Raw genomic sequence first — 27,955 nt, forward strand, 5'->3', positions numbered from 1 at the left:
CTGATCTTTGTCAGCTCCCCTTTCTACTTAAGCTTTTTCTCTGAAAAATAAAAAGACACTTGTGAAAAGTTTGGCACATAACAGATTCTGAATTTGGGATATCACAATAGAAAAGAGTTCAAGATCTGTGGACCGGGGACACTGAGGCTCCAGAGGTTATCTGCTCAAAGTCACATATTGTGTCTCATTTACTTTTCTCGTTGCTGAGACAAAATAGCTAACACCCAAAGTTAAGGGAGGAAAGGTTTATTTAGCTCACAGTTCATAGAGGTCTCAGTCCATCGTCATCTGCTCCAAGGCAGGGTGGCAGGGCAGAGGGGCACTGCAGAGAAGAAACAGTTCATGGCAAAGCAGGGCAGACAGATGGCAAGTAGTGAGCAAGTGACAAGAGACAATGGGCTGGGTGTGGTGGCCGGCAATCCCAGCACGCAGGAGGCTGAGGCAAGAGGAGAAAGAATTGTAGCTCTTTCTGTCCCTTATACTTTTATCCAGGCTACTGGCCCTTAGGCCGGGTAGCACTCGCACCCTTAATCCTGCCCAAAACTATATCAAACCATTCAGTGGACTAATTTAGTAATCACACACCCTTGATCCCAGCATCACACACTTCAGATCCAACTACCTCTGAAAAACTCCTCCTATGATTGCATGAGGCTTTGGGGACATCTAGACACAAACCATATATATTGTAAGGTCTGGCGTGGTGGCGCATACCTGTAATCCTAGCATTCAGCGCTCCGGAGACAGGCTGAAGGATTGCTGCTGGTTGTAGGCCAGCCTGAGATTAAGGCGAGACTAGAATATACAGCAAGATCCTGTCTCAAAGAAATACAGAAATAAATAAAGTCACATAGTAAAAAGTTCCAGCTGGGATTTGAATTAAGGCCCATTTGTTCTTTCAATAAGTTTATTGAGCACCTAATATATAAATATATATTATATATATTATAGTAAATATTTTAAATATTTAATATATATTGAATACTTATAAAATATTTAGGCACTAGAGCTGCAACAGTAAGAGAGGCAAGAATCCCTATGTCAGGGTTCTTTTAGCTTGGAAAGGGGAGACTAACACTAAACAAATATTTGCCTAATAATCTCATTTCAGTTGCAAAAAGTGCAGTGAAAGAAGAGCTCGGGATATAAGCTGAGTATAAATATGTGGAACGCAATTAATGTCTGAGGATCAGAGACACTCCGCTGGGGGTTTTGAGCTGAAGTGAGTAAGAGGAGAACACTGAGAACAAGAAACAGTGTTTGTCCAGGCCAGAAGGCGAGCCGGTTTGGGTCACTGAAGCACCCGAGGGAGGAGCAGAACCTGGCGGAAAAGGAAAGCAGACGAGGCCCGAGCGGGGCCGGGGACCCCCGGGGCAAGGAGACACAGGGCCTTGACACGCAATAAGGGTTTGGGAACCCTGAAGGACGTTAAGCTTCTTGCTTACAGGTGGCGGACAGACGCGAAGGAGTCTGGGTGGAGGAGGCTGGTTAGGTTTACTAAAGGGCTCGGGAAAAGAGGTGGAAAGGCTGGAAGAGGCATGGAAGAGGGGTCTCAGCGGGGGATGAAAACCGATACCACTGAATCGAGGAGGAGTGGGGAGAGGGAAGGGAGGGGAGCGTGCGAGGTCCCGGCCTGAGACGCTGCCGACTCCTGAGAGGGACGCGCTGGACAGGACCGGGCTGGCCGCAAGGGAGCAGGAGGCTGTAGTCAGAGCCGCATCTTGAGTCTGCGGCGCCGCCAGTCCGCCCGTGCAGCGGGAGGAGAGGCCAGGCCGGCGGCCACGCGGGAGGGTCCACGCAGGGTCAGAGCGCGGCTGAAGCGGTGAGGAGCGAGCGAGAGGTGCGCCTGGACAGCCTTTGCCAAGCGAGGGCAGAGCAAGCTGAGACTGAGGGTGCAGGGGGAGCCCTGGGAAGGGTACTTTGGAAGCCTCAGAAAATTCCATTCCCAGGAGAGGATGCTCAGCAGTGAAATGCTGTTGATCGGCTGAAGAGACCTGAAGAACCATCCCTAGACGGAAGAGTGGCCGTCACCGCGATCACGGCAGCCTGAGAGGAAGGCAGTCAGTGAGCGAGGAGGCAGGAGTGCAGACCGGAAGGAGACCAACGGGAGACTGGAAAGGGACGCTTGGGCAAAGACAGCACCGAGCAAATGGGAGGAGGAGAGGACTTCTGCCTGTATAATGGGGAGACTGGTCTGTATTTCAATGCCAGTGGACTGGATCTAGAAAGTAAAAATAAAAAAAAAAAAATGAAGTTATTGCAAAGGAATGTCCATAAGCAACATTTAAATAAAAGTAGTGACCATATTTTCCAAATTAAAAGTTAGAACAGATGGTGATGGCATTGCAGAGTATTAGAAAACCCAGAATAGTATAAAGGCATTTTAAATTATTTCTGTTCACAATTTGAATAAGGTCAACCACGTGTTAATCAGATTTTCATCACTGTGACAAAATGTCTGGGGAAATACAGCTTTAAGGAGGGAAGACTTATTCACTCCCTGATTGACCCGGGCCATTGTGTCTGGGCAGGGCATCGTGGCAGAGTTAAGTAGCTCTCCTCATGGTGGCAAGAAAGAGGCTGGTGGGAAGGGGAGGAGAGGAAGGAAGAGAGACAGACAGACAGACAGACAGACAGAGTCAATTGTCCAGGACACACAATGCCTGCCTGGCAAATGTGAGGTCCTGAGTCGGATTCCTGGTACCAAAAGCAAAGCACAAAACAAAACAAAAAATTACTAGAGATTGTCCAGGACTGCAGTTCTTCTTGTTGCCTCTTGTTTCATGTGAGCTGTTATCATTTACCAAGAGCTGTTTTGAGACAGAAAATGGCAGCAAAAACCAAATTACTTCATCTCCTACTTGCTTCCACTTGCTAAAATTATATAGCTCAACAACTTACAGTGTAACACAACGTGAGGATAGCATACTGTAGTTTAAAATGATAAGGCCGAGGAATGTGCAAAGTGTCTATAAGTGCCAATTTAAGTGAAAATAATGGAACACGAAATGATAGGTGCACTATTACTGCAACTCTAAAAGCATACAAGAATATGCAAAGGAATCACTCTATTAAGATGACAGAATTCTGATGATTTTTAAATAATTTGCCTAACGTGTGATTAGACATATCTTCTCAGCAATAAAATACTTTTACTGATGATCTTAATGTTGCTTTATCATTTTCGTTTCCTTCTCTACTGTCATGTCCTACACCAGCCAGCGAGTGAGTGGAAACTGGTGACGCCAGGACGCTGCTTGGTGGCGGCCGTGAAACTTGGTGCTTAGGCAGGGAAAGTTCTTCCTCCACAGCCTAAGGGTAGTGCGTTCACGAACATGTGCCCTGGGCTAGGAGGCCTCCCTGATCTAGGGACATTCAAAACATGGTCCCAGAAATAGAATACACCATAGTTATCTGACCTTACAATAAAGGGAGCACACACTGGTGAGGCAGATTATGTGCTTACTGAAAGAATTTCTGCACTTAGGCCATTTCATGCTTCTCTTTTGGAAATAATGGTATTTTAAAATAGCAATAAAAAATCAAAATGCAGAAATAAAAAACATTTTAAACTTTGAAAGAAAAATGTTAAACTTTGAAACTATGTTTGGCTTATTACTACATGCTTGTGTTGTTTATAGATAAATAAAAGATCTATGTGATACAGAAAGTATTTATTAATAATGTGATTGTCTTAATTTTGTTCAAGTCCAGATTTTTCTCAAGCAAGATGATGTTCATTGTTGCTGACTTCATTTTGGATTAAGCAACAACGAACAATGATTCTTTATGGAGCATTGTGTATCAATCAAGTATATGTGGATAGTATGTGATTTGTTATCTTATTTCATCCTCACAATTACACAATTTTCTGACACTATTATCCCAGTTTACAGGGTGAAGAAACTCTACCTCACAAGGGTTAAGTAACTTGTTGCAAGGTCATGTGTAGAAACTTGCTTTCTTCAAAGTCACTGTCAGTACCATCACCATATTATTAGTAAAAAAATTCTATGTAATTACGCATAAGAAGCAGTTCCAAAGTTTTCCAGAATGACTGCTTCAAACAAGATACTATCTTTTGAATGGACAAGATCTGGGACATTGGCGTTTTCACTGAAGTCTGACTCACTGTTTTATTATAATTTCCTAAGTACTAGGTGTCTAGTAAATACTCACCCAGTGAATAAAAGAATTCTCGGCACGGAGAAGTCACGGAGCTCAGGAGCCAAGGCGTGTGCAGGCTGCAGGGGAAGGGAGGTGTGCAGTGAGAAGTGTAATGTGGGTATTTGATTAAAAAAGAACGATCAGTTTTAAACCACACTAAGCCTAAAGATAGCACAAAGAATTCTGCTCTTCAGCTACAAAGGAACATTACATTCCTAGGCCAACAGAAGAGAAGTGTCCATGTGCTCTGGGGATGTTTCATCCCCTGCCTGCCAAAATTCCAGCCCCAGACTCAAGCCGAAGGGCTGCCCTCTGTCACCATCTCTTGACAGTGAGTAGTCTCGGTGGAAGGGCACACTCTGCAGTCAAGGCTCGAAAGGCTCGAGGTAACACCAGTGAGGGCCATAACAAGCTTCTTAATAGTGAGCTGGTCTCGATTCAAGTGCCATGTCCTGTACAGTACGTAACTTCTGAAAGCCAGGAGAAATACCATTTGCTGAATATATGAAGGTATCTTTTTGGCAAGAAAAAAAACCACACGAAGTCTACAGTTTCCAAGTTCATGCTTACTGCTTTTTTTTTGTTTTGTTTTATTTTTCTTCCGGTAACAGGAATTGAACTCACGACTTTGCACTTGCCAGGCAGGTGCTTTGCCACTGAGCTAAATCCCCAGCCCCAATTGTTTTTTGTTGTTGTTGTAATAAAGTTCTCCTTTATTTTTTGTTGTTGTTGTTTGGTTTTGGTACTGGGAATTGAACTCAGGACTTTGTGCTTGTCAGGCAGGCACTTGTGCTGCTGAGCTATATCCCCGGCCCCTTGCTTACTGCTTTCTGAAATAAATTCCAGAAACAAGGACATGGAAAATTATTTGAGAGCATGGAATGCACTAATTTACCACATGAGCACTGGTCTCCCAAATCTAGGAAATTATTTTCTCACAAGCAAGAATGGGAATTATTTACATCCTTAGTTTATATCCTCACAGTATTATACAGATTGAATATCCTTTATTCAAAAAGTATGGAAACAGATTTATTTGGAAATATTTGCATATCTGTAATGAGCTATCTTGGGGATGGGCTCCAAATCTAAACATGAAATGTTTTTTAGCAATATCATATGATATAACATAATAATAAAAGCTAATGCAAAAAATAAAAACAAGTCATATCAAATGATTGCATGACTCTCTAAAAGACTTAAAGTGAAGCAGTGTTGTACAGCTTAGGTCTGTAAAACCACATTTGAGAAACATTTTGCTTTCAGAGCTACAGTATTCATGTCAGTGAAAATTAATTCATTTTCTTTCTGTAATTTAATTTTCCAGAACACAAAAATAGTATTGAATATTAACAGTAATATTTATTAAGAACGTACTATATTCCTACTGTATCATTGCTAGTGCTCACAACTTTGTGTTTTTCAGAAAATAAAACTTGTCTCTGAGTTTGTGTCAGCTATGTCTGTGACTATGACCAAATACTTGAGAAAATCAATTTAAAAGTGGAAAGACGAGGCTGGGCGTGGTGGCACACACCTGTAATCCCAGCACTCTGGAGGCTGAGGCAGGAGGTTCGCTGTGATTTCGAGGCCAACCTGCGCTACAAAGTGAGTTCAAGGCCAGCCTGAACTGCATGGTGAAATGCTGTCTCAAAAAGACAAAAAAGAGCTGGGGGTATAGCTCAGTGGCACAAGTGCTTGCCTGGCAAGCCTGAGGTCATGAGTTCAATTCCCAGTACCCACTCCCCCAAAAAAAGACAAAAAAGAAAGTGTACAGCCATGGTTTCGAGGTTTCATTCCATGGTACTTTGAGTCTGCTGCTTCTGCACCTGTGGTGAGGTCACTAAAACACAACAGGGAGCACACTGAGCAAAGATGTTCACTTCCTGGTGACGAGAGAAACCTTGTTTTTTTTTTTAACAACACCCCTCCTCCACAGCCCGTTACAGTATGACTCCATCAGTGCATTAATCCACCTGTGAGGCTGGCAGTTCTCATGATCCAGTCATACTCCAAAGGCCCCATCTCTGAACACTGCCCCCTGGGGAGCCACACCTTCAACAGATGATTTTCCAGGGAACACCTGAGATCCAAATCTTACCAGAGGTTAAGTAACTTGTCTGAGGCCATACTTTAAATCAGTTAGGATTCTACAAAGACTTTCATCTTCAGAGAAACTGGATACAAAATTAAACAACGATGCAACATACTTTGTTCTGCTTGTGCATTTCCACAATGTGTAGGACATTACCCACTGTGTTCATACATTATTTGTCCTTAGATCTTCACAGCATCTATAGAGGACAAATTCTTTGAAATACTGAAATGATTATTATAGAGTCAGGGTAATGATACAAATGGCACCTAACAAATGTCATTTTAGAAAAACAAAGGAATGTCTCATAGTCTCACCTCTTATAAGAAATCAATGGATGGAAAAACAGCTCACCACCACGATCAAAATCATTAAAGAACCCAACACCCATCCCTCACCCCCCCCCACTACAATCTGAAGAACAGTGGCTAATGGGAATCCAATGGCTCAGGTCATCAAATGTCACACGGGAGCCAGACGAGCCTTCTGCCTTTTCAGTGCCATACTTTGTGGGATAACTGCTGTCTTCCCAAAGCCACAAGGAATTTGTAAAATAACACAAGAAAACATATCTGAAGGTGTTTTAGAAAGTTTTCTCAAAAATCGTAAGTAATTATAAATGTACTGTATATAAATGTATTACCACAACTGCTATTCATTGGAGGTACCCACTTGCCCATGAATTTATCAAGTTTCTTGAAAGATCTAGGCAATAAGATAGCTCAATAAAAAGATTCAATCTGACAAAACGAGGAGCATACCAGATGAGGGTGTAAAGACCAGGAATGGGATATGGTTTTAGAATGGATATTGCTCAAAAAGAGACGGTTTTTCAAAAAGCTCATCTTTCAAACAACTCTTTTATTCTGTGCTCAGAAGGGCTGGTTTTGAGTCCTTGTCAACATATAAGACATACAAATGGTAATGATGTCTACCTCAGGCACTGGAGGAAAGGAAATGTCAGGTTTTGCAATCTGTGCAATATTTATTGTCTAGAAAGGGTCATGGTTCATACTAAGGCAAATGACCCCAGCCATTGATTCTACCCATCAACACAGGAAATAAGCCCCTATTGTCAGATTTTAAAAAGAAATAGTTTCAAAAGTTAAAGAGCATTTTTATTACCCTATTTCTTTGTAGTGGTCTAAGGCAGATGATTCAGTTTAGCCTAACATAAGAAAAAAATATTAAGGATCCATAGAGTATAGCAGTGTCATAGAAGCTGTGAGATACCCATAAGCAACATATGGTAAACTGAATTGGGAATGCATAATATAATTAGATGGAAATGAGGAAACCGATGCCATATCAATTATTTATTGCCCAATGAGAATTGTCCCTTCTTTTTCTCATGGGTCATAAGCAAGCAAATGTAGCCATCTTAGTTACATTCTTTAAAACTGAAATAATCCCTTTCCTAGGTATTTTTAGGATTGGTGGGTTCACTTTCTTGTACATACAAGATACTTTTTTTCTTCCAAGTAACTCTCTGCTTGTGAAAATTACCCAAGAGGGTTAGAGTTGAGCTGCTGACTCCATTTGCAATGAACTGGGTGCAGCCATTTGTCACATGCTATTGCAGACACATCAGATGGTGCGTCTGAAGCTCAGGACATCACCTTCTCCAAGCTCAAAAGATGAGAATGGTGTGAGCACCACATCCCAGAGCTCTGTACTACTTAAAGTTCACCAAAACCTTTGCGGCGCATCGTTTCTTCTCATATTTGGTATGTGTATGAAAAGATCTTTCCATCACATACTAGCACAACTAAAACTCCACTGTTTCTATAGTTTTGAGCGTCAGCATTGGGCATTTTTCACATAATTCTACTTAGAATGTGGATTTACTAGGACACGTTTAGATGTGTGTGGATTAACTGTATACTCCTATCAAACATGTTCATTCAAAATCACCAAACAGCACCTGTGATTTATAAGAATGTGGACTTAGTGATTGAGAAATAGGTCTTAAATGACAATTCTACTGGCATTATACAAAAAAACTTTTTTAAAGACTGTCTTTGAAAGGCACAGAAAGGTGTAAATTATTCTTTGGCTTTAACTCTTTCGATTAGAGAGACTAAGAATTGCTTAGAATGTTCATGTTCTATAAACACAAAAGTACAGTGACTGTATTTCTTATGCTAGGACACTTTTTTCAAATGTGGCCCAACTGTACAGAATAGAATGAGGATAATAGTTGCTTTTGCAAGATAAAGGTGAATATCAAGGACATGGGTATTGGCACAGAAAATGTGGTCACATTCTGTTTTTCCTTTTAAATATTGTTTGCTTAAGGAATAGATCTCGTTTTACGGCAATCACCTTTTACAATTATTTTGATGGCTAATTTAGTTAAAATGCTACATTACTTTTTTGGAACTAAGTGTGTTGGGAATACAATGCAACCTAATTCATGTAAGATGACGTGGCCTTTCTCCTACTGAACAAACTTTTGGATTGGTATTATTTTGCCTCTTGCAAACAAAAATAGTAGATGCTGTAAGAAAGAGCACTACCAAGTAGCAATTGCTGACTATTTTATTCTTACATAAAACAGATGCATTTGTTTTGGTCTTTGAAAATCACCATAATACACATAAAGGATTTAAATGTAATGTAGATTTGATTAGCACACATCTGGAAAGTTATTACAACATTTGAGATTCTAGAGACAGTGTTTAATTTTCAAAAGACTGCTACAGACATGTTCATACTATCATCTATAATCTCCTATTGACAGTCTAGAAATATGACTTTTCTCACTATTACTTTGTTTGTTACCAGGAATTGAACTCAGGACCTTGCACTTGCCAGGTAGGTGCTATGCCGCTGAGCTATATCCCCAGCCTTCACTATTATCGTATCAGTGCTATGTAAAATAGGGGTAATGATGATACCTACCTCATAAGGTTGTTGGGAAGATTAGATGGAAATAAAGATTATCTACAACTATTACTAGAACTTTCAACCATTTTGGACCATGTAGCCTGCTCATATTAAATCAGATTGAAGTCTTTAAAATGTATCTCACAATTTATACTGCCAAGAGGCAAGGCGTGAGTCAGAGTAAGTTGAAGATTTTTATCATGAAGGCAAGTTAACATTACAGTCAACAGTTTTAACAAACTAATTACCCAAAGTTATAATGCATATCTGTGGAGTGCAATGAATTTCAATTCGCTCACATCAGTTTAATAAAGGTTATAATAAACAAAGCAATCAGTGTGACTTCTGAGACACATTTATCAAATCCTTGGACCAACACACACAAACCGTTTAGCCCAGGGACATCTGTACTCTATGAATCTTTTTGGATGGTGGATCGCTCATGCCAGGAACAGAACAAACTGTTTTTCAGTGTGCTCCCCCACTTCCTATTTCCTACTCATGAAAGAGTAACTGCCATAGACTTGTTTCAAAAAATAAAGTTAAATGAACAGTTCAGTTGTATTTAAACTTGGCAAAGAAAAGAAAAACCCCTAAAACAAGGAACAATGAATAGAGAAAAGAATTTCTGTTGGGATTAAACCAGAAGGGAACTTTACAAATGGTTTATGCGTCCTGACTCTGGGCAAAGTATACCCTCAGTTTCCTGTCGAAGAACTGCATTACGTGTACCCGGTGAAGCAGCAGCTCAGGATTTCTGACAGGGAGCCATGCTGTTTTGGGTGTGTTATGGTTTATGTCTATGTGTCCCCCCAACGCCTCATGCGGACAAGGGGCAGGCTATTAGAGTTGAATATGGGTGTGAGAGCTGCACCCGCCCGGGAGTGGATATTTGCATATGTAAGGGAGAGGAAGAAGTGCTTGAGAGCATTCCTCCTCCACCATTCCTCCCCATTCCGCCCTGGTGGGTGCTGGCCGCTTAGCTGTGTGCTGCCGCCCTGAGATGCAGCTCTCTGCAATTTGCCACTCTGCCTTATAATCCTGCCAAGTACGGATTAAAACTTCCACGAACTGTAAGCGAAATAAACCTTTCCTTCCTTAATTTTGGGCGTCAGGTATTTTGTCCCAGCAGCAAGAAAAAAGTAACCAAGACAGGGTGGGAGGGTTTCATCCTGAGGGGCTTCCCATGCCTGTGCATTACAGCCTTTACTATCTCTGACTGCCCAAGAATTAAATGCTAGGTTTTCCCGCAGACAATCTCTCCTCTCTCCTCCTAGGTCTGTGCATCTTTCCAAGGAGATGGGTAAAACCTCTACTAATAAAGAACCACTGTTAAACAAAGACATAAAAAGGAGCGGCCACATAAGTTGTTGAATACTGAAGTCATTTTTTTCCAAACAATCTCTGAGGTAATAGAGATGGAGCCACACTTACTGAGCTAAGTACCTTGCTTCACCGATTAAACCTAGTGTCTCACAGATTCCGTTTAGTAAACCAGATCTGAAGTCACTTCATAACACTCCAGGAAAGGACACTTTAGGAAACAGGAATAGAGTTGTGGCTAAGAGAATGGACTGGTCCTAGCTCTACCACCCCTTAGTTATTTTGGGAAATGTTTTCCTTCTAAGAAAGGGATAACGATATTTATCGCATAAGCTTGTTGACAATTAAATCTGCTAACAGTAAACTTGCCTAGGTTAATTCCTATCACTAAGTACTCAAATGTTAGCTATGTCCTCAGTCACACTACTGGGACTGATGCTTGTGAAATAGTCCACTGTCAGAACTGCTCTACAGCACAGCAGGTAAAATGCTGGGCTTCAAACCTTAGAGGTCCTAGGCACTTCAGTAATCAGCAGCTCTATCGTAAGTGAAAAAGAAAGCAGCTGCCAGGGGAAAAAAGCTCAAAGGGAGCTCCTCTCTTAGCACCAAAACAAAGCTGAAAGACTCCCCCTCCATCCCCTCAGACCACATGCAGGTTTTGTGACTTCCTCTCAGAAGATTCCTTTGACATCTGTTCTATCCTGGATAAAAATGTGTGGGAGGGCAAGAAGTGCACCCTGTAATTATAACACAGATGGGGTGCTCTCCAGCCCCTACGGGAAATCCCATCCTGCTCCTGGTCCTCTAGGGAACTCATCTGAGGTAGTATTTCCAAAAAAAAAAAAAAAATCCTACAGCAAGAACAGAACTAAAATATTGCCAGTATACCATTTAGTATAGAAATAAGATTTCTGAGACATCCAGAAAGGCAGGAATAGCAAAATAATGTTCTATTTTTTAATATAATCAAGCTGGACAGTTTATTATATCATAAATATTCTTCTTCCTCATTGCTTTTTTAGGAAAGGTAGGCATTTCAAGGTAGTGAATTCATTCATTTCTACAACTTTTCCCACCTTCTCTTGTGCTTTTGCTGAATTTACTTTTTGGGGTTGAGTTTGGACAAAGAAAGCACTGGCCCTATTGTAAGATGAGGGTTATCTCAGGTGAACTGCACACTTCTTCAGATAACAAGTTTCAGGTACAAATGGGGACAAAAACAATTAAAAACAAGTGTGCCACACAATTGATGTACCTCGTGCTGGAGTAAAAGAGATGACGTAGGAGCCATGCTATGCGGCTGAAGGAAGAAGCCATGGCCAGGGTGTACTTGTGTATTGTACTGTTCAGGAGAAAAATGACTGGCCAAGCACAAATAGGAACAGTGTGAACTTCAGCTGCAAAACAGATGAACCACATCAGTTTTGGGAGTGACCTCGTAAGGTACAAATACATCAACTGTGCAAACATTAACTTTATAGTGCTTGAAATTTGCTTTATAACAATGAGTCCCCAAAATATTCAGGTTGTTGATCATTTTGGATTTTCCTACATTTATAAGCTGTTCTAGTTGGGTAAATTTGTATATTTTTGTGGCCTGAAGAGATTAATTTTTCATTATCTTTAGAAATCACTAGAAGCAAAAGAAAATTCACTAGAAGTTTAATTATCCTGTGACTAAAGACTAAGAAAGTTAATGTTACAACATTTCACAGCATTCTCTCCTCATTTCACAAACAAGGTACGTGAAGCCCAGTCCTCAAGTTCACAAGGTGAGGACTGCGCCCAATAGCCAGGTAATTCCCTCCAGCAGTCCCTGAAGCACATGCTACAGCCTCTGTGAACCAACACTGCAAAGCAGCAATGTGAAAATCCGGGCCATGTTTACAGAGCAAAGAGTACTTACCTCTGCTTCACTTGTCTTAGGGATCTAAATGTGATGTAAGGATTTCCACGGCAAAGAGATAACACAAAAAAGATGAATTTGACATAAGCAATGTTTCAAGTCAATGTTCTGACTTCTGGGAAGTCACATGGTTAAAGGAGTTAATAAAGTGAAGCAACCCTAACATTTTTAAAAGTGTTACTGTTGTTGATAGGTGGATTCAAATGCTACAAGAAATGGGGAGCTGCACGATGAATAAACAAATTTAGAAACACTAGCCTTTTCACAGACTATTTCAGTAATTTATTTCTGTTAATGACAGGAATATTCTCAGTAAAATAAAATAATTTTGTAACTGTGAATGAGAAGACAGAACTAGATCTAGAAAAGTTAACAAAGCATTCTCCTGACATGTCAGAGGAAAAAGGTAATTAATTGTAACCATTTATCTTCTTAAATCAATGCTGAAATAAGCAAATTTTGAATAGAAAATTCTATCTGGTTCTTTCGTATTTCAAGTGTAGAAGTACTTTAATAGAGAAGGTTCCATTTTCCCCGATCTGTATAGGTGATGTTGCAGGAAAAGGTAGCATGGGAACTGCAGAACGCAGCTTGAGAGAACACAAGAAATGTAAAGGTAAGAAATTAGCTTTTTCACATGAAAGAAAATCAACACACATGGACTGAACATGATTGCAATGACTAAAGGGAAGATACAAAGTATATTTTCCATTTCCCGTTTGGCACATATATTAATAAACTTTAAAATATCAATTTAACAACATAGCTACCAAGACCAAATAGCACAATAATAAAATTCTTAAATTTTAGTTTATACTAACATCTTAAAAACGTAATTCTCGTATGAATTTTGTCACTACGTGTATCTTCTGTACTGTGGAAGCTAGTCAAAGCACCGCCTTTTTCAGGACACCCTAGAATCTGTGTTTCAAAGTCAACTCATATTGAACTCCAGAACTCCTTACTGAATTTCCGGGATCTTCTGAGCAGGCCTTCCCTTATGAGAACATATGTACACAATTGTCACAATTTTGAAAAGAATGGAAGACCTTCATACATGTCAGTTTTTAATTTTATCCAATCATTAATTTTCTGCAGAGTTGTTTTTTCTTGACTTAATATTTTTGCAAGTTTTTTCATTTTTTGTTCATTTCTTTCTATATACTTCAATCCTTCCAACTGCAGCTGATCCAGCTTTTCATTTCGACTCTCATCTAGAGGTATGTTTTCACACATGACAGGATTGAATCTAAAGTAGGTGTCAGGAGGTAACAGACCATCAAGCATTATGTGGACTTCTGTTAAAACAAAAAAGGCGGGGTGAGGGTGGATAAGAAAAGGGTACAGTGTGAGCTGTTCTACCATAATCTATTAACTTCACCGAAATTACTTGCATTTTAGGCACATTATAAATATTTATTTCATCGCTTGAACTTATGGGAGAAGGAATCCATAATATCAAGCAAGACCACAAAATGAAATTCACTTTCCAAATATATTTTAGATATTCTGCTAAATCAGGATACTTGCTTTAGTGGTCTCCCTGTTGGAATGTCTTTCCAACCTTCCTTTTTTTGTTTTTAATTTTTGGAGATGATACTGAGGTATAATTTATATACAATTTACAAATTTAAATGGGTTATTTAGCAAAGGTGTACAAACGTACATAACACAACAAATCATGACACAGAAAATTTCCATATCCCCAAGAAGTTCTTTCTAGTCTTTTGACAGCTGGTTTCCTCTTGCCCCTCGGCTTTTCCACCTTCTCATACACAGTCTTAAGTCTATGACCCTTCCACGTCTACATTCTTTAACTCAGCAAAATGCTTCTGAGATTCAGCCATACTGTCGCACGTATCAGTTACTCTATTGCTGAGTGCTATTCCATTGTACAACTCTAACACAATTTGTTCTCTTCAGTTCTGGTTCTGGCTGTACGCAGATTTTAGCTATTAGGAAAGATCCTGCTATAAATACGCACACCTAAGTCTTTGTGTAGAAATATTATTCCATTTCCCATGGGTGAAAACCTAGTGAGGAAATCCCTGGTTATATTTTTTTGATTTGTTTTGTTGTCTTTTTGAGACACGGTCTCTCTATACAGTTCAGGCTGGACTTGAGCTCACTTTGTAACCCAGGCTGGTCTCGAACTTGCAATGATCCTCCTGCCTCAGCCTTCCCAGTGCTGGGATTACAGGTGTGAGCCATCATGCCTGGCTCTATATTTTTAAAATTATGGCTACACTGTCTTCCAAAATAGCTATGCTATTCTGACAATGAAGAAAGTAAACAGTGTTACCTTGTAGTTTTAATTTTCATCTAATGATTAACAATGCTGAGATGTTTTTGATGTACTTCTTAGTCCATTATCTTCTTCAGCGAATTTTCTTTTCAAATATTTTACCCATTTCTACTCACATAATTGCTGTTTGCCCTTAGATACTCCCCCTACAAACAAAGAATTCTCCATATATTTGAATCTGATTAAATATCTGGATTGGATAAAGGGTCAGATATTTACTTTATACATTTTTCTTTCAGGCTATGGATTGACTTTTTATTTTATTAAATACGTCTTTTGAAAAGCAAAATTTTGGAGCCTGTCTCTCAAAGCCTATACTCTTTTGAGTGTGCGCTAAAAACTCTGCTTAATAAATCCCTTTCCGCCTCTTACTGACATGTTCTGAAAATTCATTTTCTGTGATGGAAGTCAGTGAAGCTGCAGCCTGTCCTGTGCGTGGTGTGAGTCAAGAATCCCCACCTCTGCCTTGGGGACCTCCTTGGACCCTGTGAGGTGACATTTCCTCGGCACCAGGACTACAACTCTGCTAAGTGCACGGAAGAGTGACATTTGTTAGCAGGGAGGGCCAGGCGACTAGGCGGTGAGGGGGTGAGCAGGGGCTCGGGCTCTCTCACAGCTCCAGGGCACAGTTACTATTTCTCTGCCAGAGCAAGGACAGGGGGCACTCCCTAAGCGCTCCACCCTCGAGCTGACGCTGGCAGGGGGGGAAGTTATCCAGCTGGTTTCACTCTCAGCGGGCCGGCAGCTCCAAGCTGTGCTGAGAAAGGAGTGGGCACGCATTCACCCTCCCCTGGGCTGCCCCTTACAGGTGAACACAGATGGGCTCCGTATCCGCCCACCGCACTGGCCACAGGGATCTGCCATGACCCTCCCGGGTGACAGCACCTGCTTCAGCGTCGCGGCTCCCTCCCTCCTTCCCTACCTTGTCTTTTGTTTTCTATAATTTTAGTCCTCAGTTTATCTCCACATCTAAAAGTGTGTGCTTTACAGTTACTAAGTGGCATCTCCAAAATTCCCTTAAACCCTCCTGAGTTCTTTACATGCGCTAAATGTCCCTAGACATAAAGGCCCCAGAGGTGACTTTTTGAGTAAAATCTAACCTGGGTTTGACTTTTCTGATTCATTGTGAAAACTGCAAACAAATTTTTTCACCTTTTGGGGTGCTCAATGGCTGGAAGTAAACAGCTGCATACCAGGGGCAAGGATGCTTATTTACTGGCTATACCCCCAACAGGCCTGCTGCCATGTCCCAGGACAGGTTCCTGTACGACTGGCAGGGACGCCTGGACCAGTCAGGATAGAAAATGGGGGGGCATGGGGCTTAGGATATAGCCTGACCTCAGGAAAACTGGGGTGGGTCTCTGGCCTCACCTCAGGAAAACTGAGGTTGATTCGGACTGCATAAAAATGGGTTGATTAGTATTATCAGACTCTGGGAAATTTAGGGCACCATTAGGAGGACAGGTATGGCTGCTCCCGAGTGGAGGACCGAACAAGATGCTGTCCAAAAAGTACACAAGAAAGATCTGGAAGAGACATGGTGCATGGTTAACTCAAGGTCTGTCCCTAAACATCGCTGTAGGTTGTATTTTACAAAACGGGGACCATTTAAAAAAACTTTTCCCCATATTTCTCGAAAGGTAAATTAAAGAGTAAAAAGACATGGCCTCAAATTTGGTTTTATAATAAGGAGGAAAATGAGCAAAGATCCCACTGAGCAACCTGCCACTCCTCTCTCTTTCTGACTCCTCCTGGTTTAATTCTGTTGTTAATTACTAGAAGAAAATCCAAAATACTCACAGAAGCATGGAGTATTAAACAGAATACTGCCATGATTTACAGAAGGAAGTGCTAATTCACACCCCTAAGGAAAATTTTGATAGTCTGTGGTTACAAACTTAAAAATAAAAAAAAAGATTATTAGAATTCAACACATCTAGCTGGGCATGGTGGTGCATGCCTATAATCCCAGCACTCAGGAGGCTGAGGCAGGAGGACTGTTGTGAGTCCGAAGCCAGCCTGAGCTACAAAGTGAGCTTAAGGCCAGCCTGAAATGCATAGTGAGACCCTGTCTCAAAAAGACCAAAAAAAAAAAAAGAAAGAAAGAAAAAAAGAATTCAACACTTCTAAAAGTAAATTCTAGTTAAACTCCTTTATGTGTTTGCTAATTGATTAGTGATTAGCTAAAGTCCCTGCAGCTGCTGCATTTTTAATAACAAAAAATTTTTCTGAGTGCATACCAATTTCTTTTATATTTTTGCCATTACAGACCTCTGGCTACTACAGCTTTCACACAAAAAAACCGGTTATACAGATATCTCCTTATTTCTCTCCTCTTTCCAAAAAAATGATTTTGTTTCTCCTTCTAACCCTGTATCTCTATTCTGTTATTGCTGTAAAGTTTAGGAACCCTAGATAAAGTCAACCCTCATCAGATGCAAGTCTTCTCCTTCACCTTAAGTCACAGCCCTAACTGTATGCATTTACCATTGAACTAGTAACGAGTAATAGGCTAGACTGAACCATGTGGAACTGCTGTCTCTGTGGCCCAAAGCAACCTTCAATTAGTAGTTACAAGGGATTCCTCAATATAGTTCTTACTATAAGGAATGATCAAAATATGCGGTGAATGTTTAAAATTTAAAAACTGATCACCGGGGCTGGGGATTTAGCTCAGCGGCACAGCGTCTGCCTGGCAAGCGCAAGGTCGTGAGTTCGATTCCCGCTACCAGAAAAAAAAAAAAAAAAATAGAAACTGATCACCATAAGTTACATCATTATTTACCCCTTCAAAATACTCTCCCTTGCTTCAAACACACTTATTGCATCATTCTTGTCACTTTCTGACGCAGTTTTGGAAGAACAAAAGAACCCTTTCGTGAGAGTCTTTACGAGGTGAAAACTGCTGCCAAGCGCCATCCGGCAGAAGGCAGGCTTGTGAAAGCATCAGTGTGTCCTCATCCGCCAGCTCTGCACTAGGTGGCTTCCCAAAATCAAAATGACCATGAAATGCTTTGATTAAAGACAAGAAAGAAGAGCTGGTTCAGAAAGCAGGACGCTAGGTGTTGTGGCGCACACCCGTAGCCGCTGCACTCAGGCAAGAGGATCGCAGGTCCTTCCTGGGCAGGGCAGTGCAGTGACACACTGTCCCAGCATGAAAAAAGTAAAAAGAGCCAACCACATGGATTTTAAAGAAACAAGAAATGCTGCCTCAGGGTATTTACACTCTAATGATACAAACACAGGAACAGTTTCATGTTAGCTTTGATGAAGATGTATGATGTATGCTCAGAAAATTGCAATTTAGTTTTATTGTACTTAAAGACACACTGCCCTTAGTCCCTCTCAAAATACTCCCCCTTGCCTCACACACGCTTATCCCACAGTCCTTGCCACTTTTTGTGTGTATGTGGTACTGGGAATCAAATACCGTGGTATTCTGCCACTGAGCTACATCCCCAGCCCTATTTTTTTATTCTACGATAGTGTGTCACTGTATTGCCCAGAAAAATATATATTCAAAGACTAGGTCTTCTAGGGTCTGATAAATTTCAGTCTATCAGGTTTTTACATTTTGTTCCATGTGACAGGAGCCTAGAGGGTTTTGAGAAGGGAAGGAATGATTAGACTTACATTTTAAATGGATCTCTTCAGCCTTTATAGCAAGAAGACTAGATCATAGGGCAGTGAGAATGAAAGCAAGGCCAGGTGAGGTGGTACGTGTCTCTAATGTCAGCACTCAGGAAACTGAGGCAGGAGGATCACTGTGAATTTGAGGTCTGCTTGGGCTACAAAGTAAGTTCAAGGTCAGTCTGAACTATATAGCAAGACCCTGCCTCAGAAAACTAAAACAAAGCCGCGCATGGTGGCGCATGCCTGTAATCCCAGCACTCAGGAGGCTGAGGCAGGAGGATCCTTGCGAGTTCAAGACCAGCCTGGGCTACAAAGTGAGCTCAAGGCCAGTCTGAACTGCATATCGAGACCCTGTCTCAAAAAAAGACCAAAAAAAAAAAAAAAAAACTAAAACAAAACAAAACAAACAACAAAGGAAATAACAACTTACTCTGATTGCAGTTTGCCTCCACATTACTAATAACGTGATGCCGTTAAGTACTGCACTCTCTCTCACAGTTACTATACACACCGTTGAACCAACCTGAGTCCTTTTGTTGTTTTCCTCTCTCTTAACTGTGTAAGACCCTCCACTGACGCTTTTGTGCTGTCCCTGCTTTAGTCACCCCCCAGGTCTAAGCAGGCAAAGGCAGTGCCCGCTGCTAGTGGTCTCTATGATCACCCAACACGAAAAGGGAGAGGAAAGGGGCCATAACACACTGCCTCCGCGTGCTTCCAACACCCACAACTCTTCTGCACTTCCCTGCAGCATATTCTACCATAACCTCAGCATTCTAAACTGCAGTGTCCCTGACAAACGGACCTTCGGTGTCTGTCGCGCTGTTGATGACGTTAGAGAGTTTGGTTTTCAAGCTCGTGTAGGTCGCGTTGTTCTTCACGTCACTCTCGTAGCGTCCTGTGCCCAGGGACACGATGCACTCTAGCGGGACATCTGGCCAAAGACATTTACACTCATGCATTGCTAATGCAGAAGGGTTATTCAGAAGCAAGCCTCCATCCTACAGAAATAAGTTTTAAAAAGGGCTCTTAAAAGTGAAATTGTATGTTATGAATACGAAGAACAAAAACTATTTTAAGGAATTGGACACTTACTTAGAGGGAAAATTGAGCAACAAATTAAGCCAAACAAAAATTATTTAAAAACAAGACATTCTTTTAAAGTGAATTAACTTTATTATCTATAGCTACAAAAGCTGAAAACCTTGTAGCCTGAGGAAATTTTGTATTAAAGCTTGCTTTTCTATTTTTAACAAATTCTTGATTGCTTTGCCTATTTGGCTCAAAATAAACTGAGCTACTTTTTGAAAGATAAATTATCTTTATTTAGTAGTTAATATATTAATAAAGTGAATAGAAAAGAGCTCTGCTTCTAACTAAACAGTGACAACCATTTCTCTCACAAGTCAAATATAAACACATTTTAAACTAAAAGTTCACTAACAATACACACTAAATTCTAAATTAAAATTTCACTAACAATACATATCAATGACATATACATTACAATACATATACAACAATACGTATCAATGACAATGCAGTTATAACCTAAATAAAGTAGGTCAAATTTTATATTTCTAAACATTAGTCAATAATCAACATTAGCTGGGCATGGTGGTGCATGACTGTAATCCCAGCACTCAGGAGGCTGAGGCAGGAGGATCCCTGAGAGTTCAAGACCAGCCTGGGCTACAAAGTGAGCTCAAGGCCAGCCTGAACTGCATAGCGAGACCCTGTCTCAAAAAGACAAAAAAACCCACAAAACATTATTTTCAAGAATTCAGAAATAAAGGTAAAATTTGCTCATGAGTACTATAAAAACAAAAGTATTTAAAATTAGAGTCAAACTACAAGAGAATGTATATTAAATAAATGTTAAATATTAAAACATACTACATTATTAATATTATATGTTTGATTTAAAAGCCAGAGAACTATTATCTGATTTAAGATAGTTTAAATGTAGCCAGGTATGGTGGCTACACTTAAAGTTCAACCAGACTGGGCAATGTGGGGACTTTAGTGAGACCCTGTCTCAGAATGAAAAAAGGACTGGGGATGAAGCTTTAGTGCAAAGGCCCTTGGTTTAATTTCCAGTATCTCAAAGCAAAACAAGATAAAACCAAACCAAAACCAAAACCCTAAGCAGAGTTTAAGTGACTACTCAGGTTGTTTTAATAGTTTCCATAAATACCCTGGATATATTTCCTTTGTTAAATCTATGCATATCTTGCATTTTCTTCCTGTGTGTAGCTTGTCTCTTAATTCTCTTGGCAGTATCTCTGAAGAGCAAAAGGTTTTAATTTTGATGAAGTTCAATTTATCAGTTATTTTCTTTTATGGATGACTTCAGTATAATTATAAGAAATCTTCACATAACCCAAGGCCATGGGGATATAGCTCAGTGGCACAAGCGCCTGCCTGGCAAGCGCAAGGTCCTGGGTTCGATCCATGGTACCAAAAAAAAACAAAAACCAAGGCCATAAAGTTTTCCCTTCTATTTTCTTTTAGAAGTTTCATAGCTTTCTGTTGCATTCAGAACTATATCCACTTTGAATAATCTCTGCATATAAGGTGTGAGGTGAAGTCAATTTTTCTGCTGTATGTCTGCGTGCAGGACAGAAAAGAAGGCAGAGAGAGAGAGAAAAAGGGAAAGAAAGAGAGACCAAGATACAACCAACTGTTCCAATGGAATCTGCTGAAAAGACTACCTTTACTTACTCCACTGGCTGCTTTTGCATCTCTGCCAAGATCAAAGACCATGTATGTACATGTAGGCCCATTTCTTGACTCCCTGTTCTGTTCCATGTATCTATATTCTATCTTCACGTAAACACAACACTGTCATGATGACTGTACCTGTGTAGTAAGCTTTTTAAAACTGGGTTTATGATTCCTCCAACCATGTCTTTCTGTTTCAAGAATTTGTTTTAGCTATTTTAATTCCTCTATCCTTCATGTAAGTTTTACAACCTGGTTATATAAAAAAATAATTAGTTGTGGCCTGATACAAGGATAATTTGGTAGGTTCTGGACAGGCTCTGTTAAAAAGTATACTTTAACTGTACTATTTATATGAAATTCATATTTTTTAAGGTTAATGGATCTGAAACTCTGAACATAACCTTTTGAAATGTAAACAAAGGCTAAGAGAAATAATATCTCAGACCCAGTCATCTAAACCTTTAACGTAAGGGACTGGAGCGTAACTCATGTGCGGAGCATATACAAGGCCCCAGATTCTATCTCCTGAAAGATCTTTACCAAGGAACAACTTATCAGATTCTTTCTCCAAAGACGGAATGAACAATTTAATTTGGGAGATGGAGAGGTTAAAAAAGATGGGATAATTCTGTGTCAAAAGTATCACCTCAAGATAAATTTTATGCCACTACTTGAGTAAGGGGCAGTGACTGGAAGCTAATTAAAGAATTCCTCCTACTTCCCAATTTTCTAGGACACATAATATGCCTTGTAAGTACTGTAATAAAGTTCTTTTTATAGCCAAAGGCAAATGACACATTCCTATCCATCTATTCATACCCCTTAATTATAGCACTACTTTCAGTAACTGCTCGGAATATTGAACTATAATTTATGTTCTACCTAGCTCTAAAAAAGATATGAAGTAACTTGAAATAAGACACATGTTAGACATGACAGTGAAAATAGAATTTTGAAATGAGACTAGAAGTAACTGAATATAATTATTCAAAGGATTTAGGATGAAAAAGTTGTAGTAAGTACTGTATTTTAGTGCTAACCTTGGCAACTTCAAAGGATTAGAAAGAGGCAGAAATTTTGCTTGAATGTTTTCTAGCTAAGCATTCAAGTTGTTCATACTTTAGAAATTCTCATCAATCTTTTCAGCTGACTTCTGAGAGGAAAAAAATAGCCATTTCTTCTCCCTCAAATCTTAGAAGAACAGACTTTATCATGAGACAAATGCTGAAATAGGTTCTTTGAACTCCAGATCCTATTTGAAGATTCTTATTAAGTTAAATGAGCCAATTTTTCTGGAGACCACTGACTTACATATATCCTTTTCCATCCTTTACATACAATTTATATAGAAGTTATTTTAGTCTACAGCTCAAAAGAATTTGCAAGATTTATGATCATTAATATAAAAGTGGCTAAGCATGAAAAGAAATATCACTAGCCTACATATATAAAGTGGAAAAGGTACCACTGAATTACTTGGGTTTGTTTTATGTACATATACATCTTCAATAGGACTGAATTAAGTTTTAAAAATACTTCCTCTTAAATAAGGAATATAGAGCCAGGCGTGGTGGCGCACACCTATAATCCCAGCACTTGGGAGGCTGAGACAGGAGGATCATTGCAAGTTCGAGACCAGCCTTAGCTACAAAGTGAGCTCAGGCTAGCCTGAACTACATAGCGAGACCCTGTCTCAAAAGACAAAAAAAAAAAAAAGAATGTAGAACAAATGAAATTAACTTCTTTTGAAGTGTGCAAATGATTGGTCCTGAAATGCAGTTACTTACTACTTGAAAAGTTCCCTGTTATTTGGCATAACTGCAAGTTTGTAGCAGGACATGCACCTTAAAGTTATACTTTATGAACCTTAAATATTTTACTTTAAATACATAGTCTAAATTATTTCTCCATTTATGACATGGCCAGAATAAAATAAGAATAGCAGCAAGAAGTTGTTAAAGACAGGAAGCTACATATTCAAATGAACTTTTTGATCATTAAATTAGATTTTATAAACAGGAAGAAGCATGGGTTTACAACGAGGCATGCTTATTCAGTTTTGTCAAAATTTTATGAAAATGTGACATTTACACTAAAACTACTATATAATTCTTAGATTTAGGAAAGCAATAGTTAGTATCTCTAGCAGATTAAAACTGTATTAAATACAAGTTAAAAATTGTAAAAAACTGAAAGACAATGATGAACAATGTCTATGGTAAGGAATAAAAAGCTTAAGATACTATAAAATTATGTGTATTTTCTTTTACGTAAATCACGTGAGTGATATTAATTAGGATTTACTTTTCAATATAACGTGGAGACCCTTTGTCACCCGCCAAAAACAACAAGTTTCTGTGCCTAAACAAAAATGAGTAAATCAACAGCCAGCACTTTTCTCCCTGAGGACGGGGGAGAAAAAGAAAAGAGGCAACAAGGGGAAGTACCCTGCATAATTCAACAAGGACTGATCTGGCGAAGTAAAAAGTCTCAAATGATTCCAATGATAAAACGAATCCTATTTTAATCTCTTCACTACAAAGATTATGACATTGCTTTTACAAAGAAAAGAAAATGGGATAGCTGACCGTAGCATTTTAGATCAAAGCTACACTATTCTATCAAAACATAGAAGCAAATAAAGCTGATAAAATATTTTAGTTGTTTAACCACTGAGACATGTAAAGTAAAATTACCCATGAGAAAGTTTTGATGTTTATATACCTGATACACACCTTATACAGGTCTATTTATGAGCTTTGAATGCCATATGAAAGTCCTTGTCAATAATATTAGATTTTTTTCACAACAGATATTTGAATCCCAAGAATAGACAGCACACATACTTTGGTGATTAGAAAATTAAACTTACTGGTTCCATCAAATGAAACTAATTTTAATTGGGACATCCCATAAAAACTATCAGCTCAAAAGCTTTATTGATTTTATCAATTAATGTTAGTTATGAATTAAAATTTCTATGAATAGTGGGAAAAACTTGACAGAGAAAAAATGTTAAGTGAATGAGTTTATAGAATAGAAAAGAATTATCAGAATAATATCTGATTTTAAAGATAATTTAACCATAAATTTTCAACAGGATAATTACAGATAGCATCCTAGTTGTCCCTTAACAGCTGAGACTCCACCTAAGTACTTCCCCTACTTAACTTTAAGATTCCAATTTCTGAAGCGTAAGATGGAAATAGTTCTGTCTCATGAGTAGCAATGACTAAATGAGAAAACACATGCAAAGCATGAAGTAAGTGTATGGCACACAACTTAGTGAGTGTTTACTATTATTTTATTATACTATCTCCAACTATGCTGTCAAGCAGACTGGGTTCTGCATTTTCAGAGAATGATTTGCATTTTCAGGGTTTTTTTTGTTTTTAAGACAGGGTCTCCTTATGTAGTTCAGGCTAGCTTTGAACTCACTATGCAGCCCAGGCTGGTCTCAAACTCCCACTGACCCTCTTACTTCAGCCTCCCAAGTGATAGGATTACAGGCATGCTCCACCATGCTTGGCCATTTTTAGATTTTATCATGTGAAGCTAATCACATATTATCTCATTTTTTCATCAATAAAAACTAGGCCTTTGCACTAAGGTACATCTCCAGTGCTTTTTATTTTTTATTTTGTGATGGGATCTCACTAAGTTGCTAAATTGTCCAGGCTGGGGCTGAACCTGCAATCTTCCTGATTCAGTCTCCCAAAGTGTAGGGATTACAGATGTGTACCACCATTCCCAGCTTTGAATTGCGTATTTCTGGACATACAGTATTAACACTGAAGAAGTCTCCTTGATTGATCCTTGTCAAGTTGATGGACATTTAATAACAGCTGATTCTTAGTCACATAAAATTTAAAAGAACAGCCATGTAAGTCTACTTACTTGATGAAGATCATTTCCCAACGCATATTCTGCAAAGTAGCCCGGGGCAGCAGATGAGGCTCTAATGGCCTGCCACATTTTATATTGACACCCTCCCAAATAATGAGAGTTGATTCCAGGAAAATGACCATAGTTTCTGAACACAAAAGCTTTTGGTGTTATCCCTCTGTTTACTACGGTACTTACAGCAGCCACCTAGAAAATGAAAAAATAAACAATACCACTGTAACAGCAATATTTAGGATCTGCAGAAATTAAATACTATTTAGCAGTATGAATAGACAATCTTCAGCTCTCCAACAAAATCAAGGTGTAACACAGGTATTTTCATGGCAAATACATATAAGGCTAGTGGTAATTCCGAGAAGTATATTGGAAAAAGACAATAAAGATATATTTGATTACATAATTTTATTTAAAAGACACATATATTTCTAGATCTTTTTAACATAGTAGTAATAAAAACTACTTAAAGATGAATAATATATGCATTTTCACAATTTCTACAAGTACTTTCATAATACATGCATCATTTTCAAGTTAGTCTTTTGTTTCCATGTTATTTTAAAGTATAGTGATTCTATTCTAGCTAAAACATGATACTATGCAAACTCTTAGTGATCTTAAATCATAGATATTAGAAGTTGGTAGCTAGACAATTTTTATCAAGAAACTTTAACATCCATCATTCATTCCAGGTGTCAGATTTTGCTGTCCACTGGGTTTAAATAAAATGTGCTATTATTTATTATGATTTGTAATATGAGCTTAAGAGGCAAAAAAGTAAGCAGGCCAAAGTTTTCAGCATCCTGTGCCAAGTCCTACTATGGACCAGTTTGTCTTGCATTTAATGAACAAAGGTCATATGCTAAATTCCTGCAAGTTATTCATTTCCATCCCTAGGCCACTCTGGAGAAGAGTTCGTCAAACATTAAATCCAGGTCTTTAGATAATTGGTACAGAATACAGATAAAACTGGATTAAAATGTACGGGATATTGCTCTCATACATTGGATGACGAGGAAGTACTTTCTGACCAAAATTTCCCCATACTCACAATATTCTTTTATTTAAAGGTGGTAACTTCCACAACTTGGAAGCAAGCAAGGAGACAGAGTCCAGGAGATACAGGGAAACAAACACGAGGTAAACAGTACATCCTAGGGTCCTCTCCAAGAAACAGCTAAGTCACCCATTACCATGGCCTGTGAGGCCGTGCGTAGCGGGATCCGCCCACTGCTCAGCCTCACACCACGTGCTGCCCTGGGATCCTTGGACTCCAGTCTTCGAAGCTCTTTCAGTTCCTGGAATTCTCCATGATGCCTCCTGCACAGGCCATTCCCTCCGCCCCTCTGGCAGCAATGTTCCTACTCACAGCCTTCAGTGATTCTCACAGAGCAGCGTTTTCGTGTGTTTCTTCAATACGTGCTTTCCAAGCGCTCCTCGGTACTTACTTTGGGGAGCCCTGTCTCATCTGTGTGACTACTGTGTCAGTGGCTACATCGGCTTACAGGGCTGTAAACTCCATTGCTGCATTTGCTCACTACGCATCCAACGTGCCTAGCACAGTGCTCCCACAGTGGGTGCACAGTTAAAATGTACAGAATGAATGAAAGCATGAAAATACCACTTAGCCGGGCGAGTGGCACAGGCCTGTAATCCCAGCACTCAGGAGGCTGAGAGAGGAGGATCACTTTGAGTTCAAAGCCAACCTGGGCTACACAGTGAGTTTGAGGCCAGCCTGGACTATATAGTGGCACCTTGTGTAAAAAAAACAAAAAACAAAATTAAAAAAAAAAAAACACATAGTGAGTTCAAAGCCGGTCTGAACTACATAGAGAGACCCTGTCTCAAAAAAAAAAAAAAAAACAACCGAAGAAACAAAAAGAAAATGCCAGTTGTATTTGATTGTTCATTACCAGTGTGTCATCCAAGAATAAATACAAGATACATGAGATTCCTAGGCACAGAAATTATATTCCTCAAGCAAATAAGTATTACCCTAAAAAAATAGAACTCAGACAGTACTCAGATAATCAGGTTTTAAAAGAATGAAGTCACACTGAGACATATCTTTAAAATTGGGATTCTACTTGTACATGAATACTATATAGATAGATAGATAGATAGATGGCACCTGAAATTTCTCTTTAAAAACCTAGGGGAGGGGCTGGGGATTTAGCTCAGCGGCAAAAAGCGCCTGCCTGGCAAGCGCAAGGTCGTGAGTTCGGTTCCCGGTACCAGAGAAAAACCAAAAAAACAAAAAACAAAAAACAAAAAAAAACCTAGGGGAAAAGCCGGGCATGGTGGCACATGCCTGTTATCCTAGCACTCAGGAGGCTGAGGCAGGAGAATCGTTGCAAGTTTGAGGCCAGCCTGGGCTACAAAGTGAGCTCAAGGTCAGCCTGAACTGCATAGTGAGACCTTGTCTCAAAAAGACAAAAAAGAAAGAAAGAAAGAAAAACCTAGGGGAAGAAATGTAGTAATGGTTCTTAAATTACTAGATTTCATTAAAATAATTATGATAAAATAATTCTTCTCCATATTTAGTTCCAGACTTTTCTGTTCTTAAACTTCTGTGGTATTTTTTACTGGACAGAGAAAAGATCTACTCATCACATCCCATACATTCACAGAATGACACTTTATGTAAAGGAATTAATAAAATCTATTGGTTAAGACTTGTTCTCAACAAAAAGGTCCTGGGAGTGAGCACCTTTGCCAGATCTTCTTCTAAATGCTACATTTAAGAGACTTCACATACCTTAGGACACGCAGGGTTTCTTGCTGTTTCGATCATTAGTGCAGAGCCCATTCTATCCCTTTATTAAATGAGAAGAAAAAAAATTATATCAAAATTATTTTCTCTCTTAACCATCGGGGAGCATACACTGTGTAGTAACTGCTCCCAATAGCTGTGTCAAAGTGCTATAAGGGACAAAAAAAATAGTAATCTCCTCTAAGGGTCTTATAATCCAATTAATTCATGTGAAACAATATGTAGTTATTGATTGAT

The 27,955-nt window shown here is 39.3% G+C and overlaps 2 protein-coding genes across 4 annotated transcripts in view; both read right to left on the reverse strand.

Annotated features, from left to right (window-relative positions):
• Positions 1-285: 285 nt before the first annotated feature.
• On the reverse strand, positions 286-12,492 carry LOC102010978 (vegetative cell wall protein gp1-like). 2 transcript variants are annotated; one of them, XM_005377303.2, is made up of 4 exons: positions 11,730-12,492; positions 4,180-4,244; positions 2,739-2,810; positions 286-2,221 (listed from the first exon to the last, which is right to left on the reverse strand). In XM_005377303.2, exon 4 carries the CDS (start codon positions 2,004-2,006, stop codon positions 1,176-1,178), a length of 831 nt encoding a protein of 276 aa, XP_005377360.1. In that variant the 5' UTR covers positions 2,007-2,221; positions 2,739-2,810; positions 4,180-4,244; positions 11,730-12,492; the 3' UTR covers positions 286-1,175. The 2 variants fall into 2 exon arrangements, with proteins under 2 accessions (XP_005377360.1, XP_013366045.1); XM_013510591.1 differs by lacking the exons at positions 2,739-2,810; positions 11,730-12,492 and having other exon boundaries at positions 4,180-4,513.
• Positions 12,493-12,639: 147 nt separating this feature from the next.
• Positions 12,640-27,955, reverse strand: part of Pnpla8 (patatin-like phospholipase domain containing 8) — a 38,362-nt gene continuing 23,046 nt past the window's right edge. For both annotated transcript variants that reach the window (XM_005377305.2, XM_005377306.2), the window contains exons 7-10: positions 27,704-27,761; positions 24,940-25,134; positions 19,121-19,316; positions 12,640-13,678 (exon numbers count right to left, since the gene is read on the reverse strand). In XM_005377305.2, the coding sequence (XP_005377362.1) occupies positions 13,404-13,678; positions 19,121-19,316; positions 24,940-25,134; positions 27,704-27,761 (724 nt within the window). In that variant the 3' untranslated portion in view covers positions 12,640-13,403. The remainder of the gene's footprint in view (positions 13,679-19,120; positions 19,317-24,939; positions 25,135-27,703; positions 27,762-27,955) is intronic.

Source organism: Chinchilla lanigera, unplaced genomic scaffold (assembly GCF_000276665.1).
Source record: "Chinchilla lanigera isolate Chin_1 unplaced genomic scaffold, ChiLan1.0 scaffold00009, whole genome shotgun sequence".
Classification (NCBI taxonomy): domain Eukaryota; kingdom Metazoa; phylum Chordata; class Mammalia; order Rodentia; family Chinchillidae; genus Chinchilla; species Chinchilla lanigera.

What these genes read in the sequence shown, in the direction of transcription:
- LOC102010978 (XM_005377303.2), bottom strand. Translation starts at nt 2,006, where the DNA reads ATGGTTCTTCAGGTCTCTTCAGCCGATCAACAGCATTTCACTGCTGAG.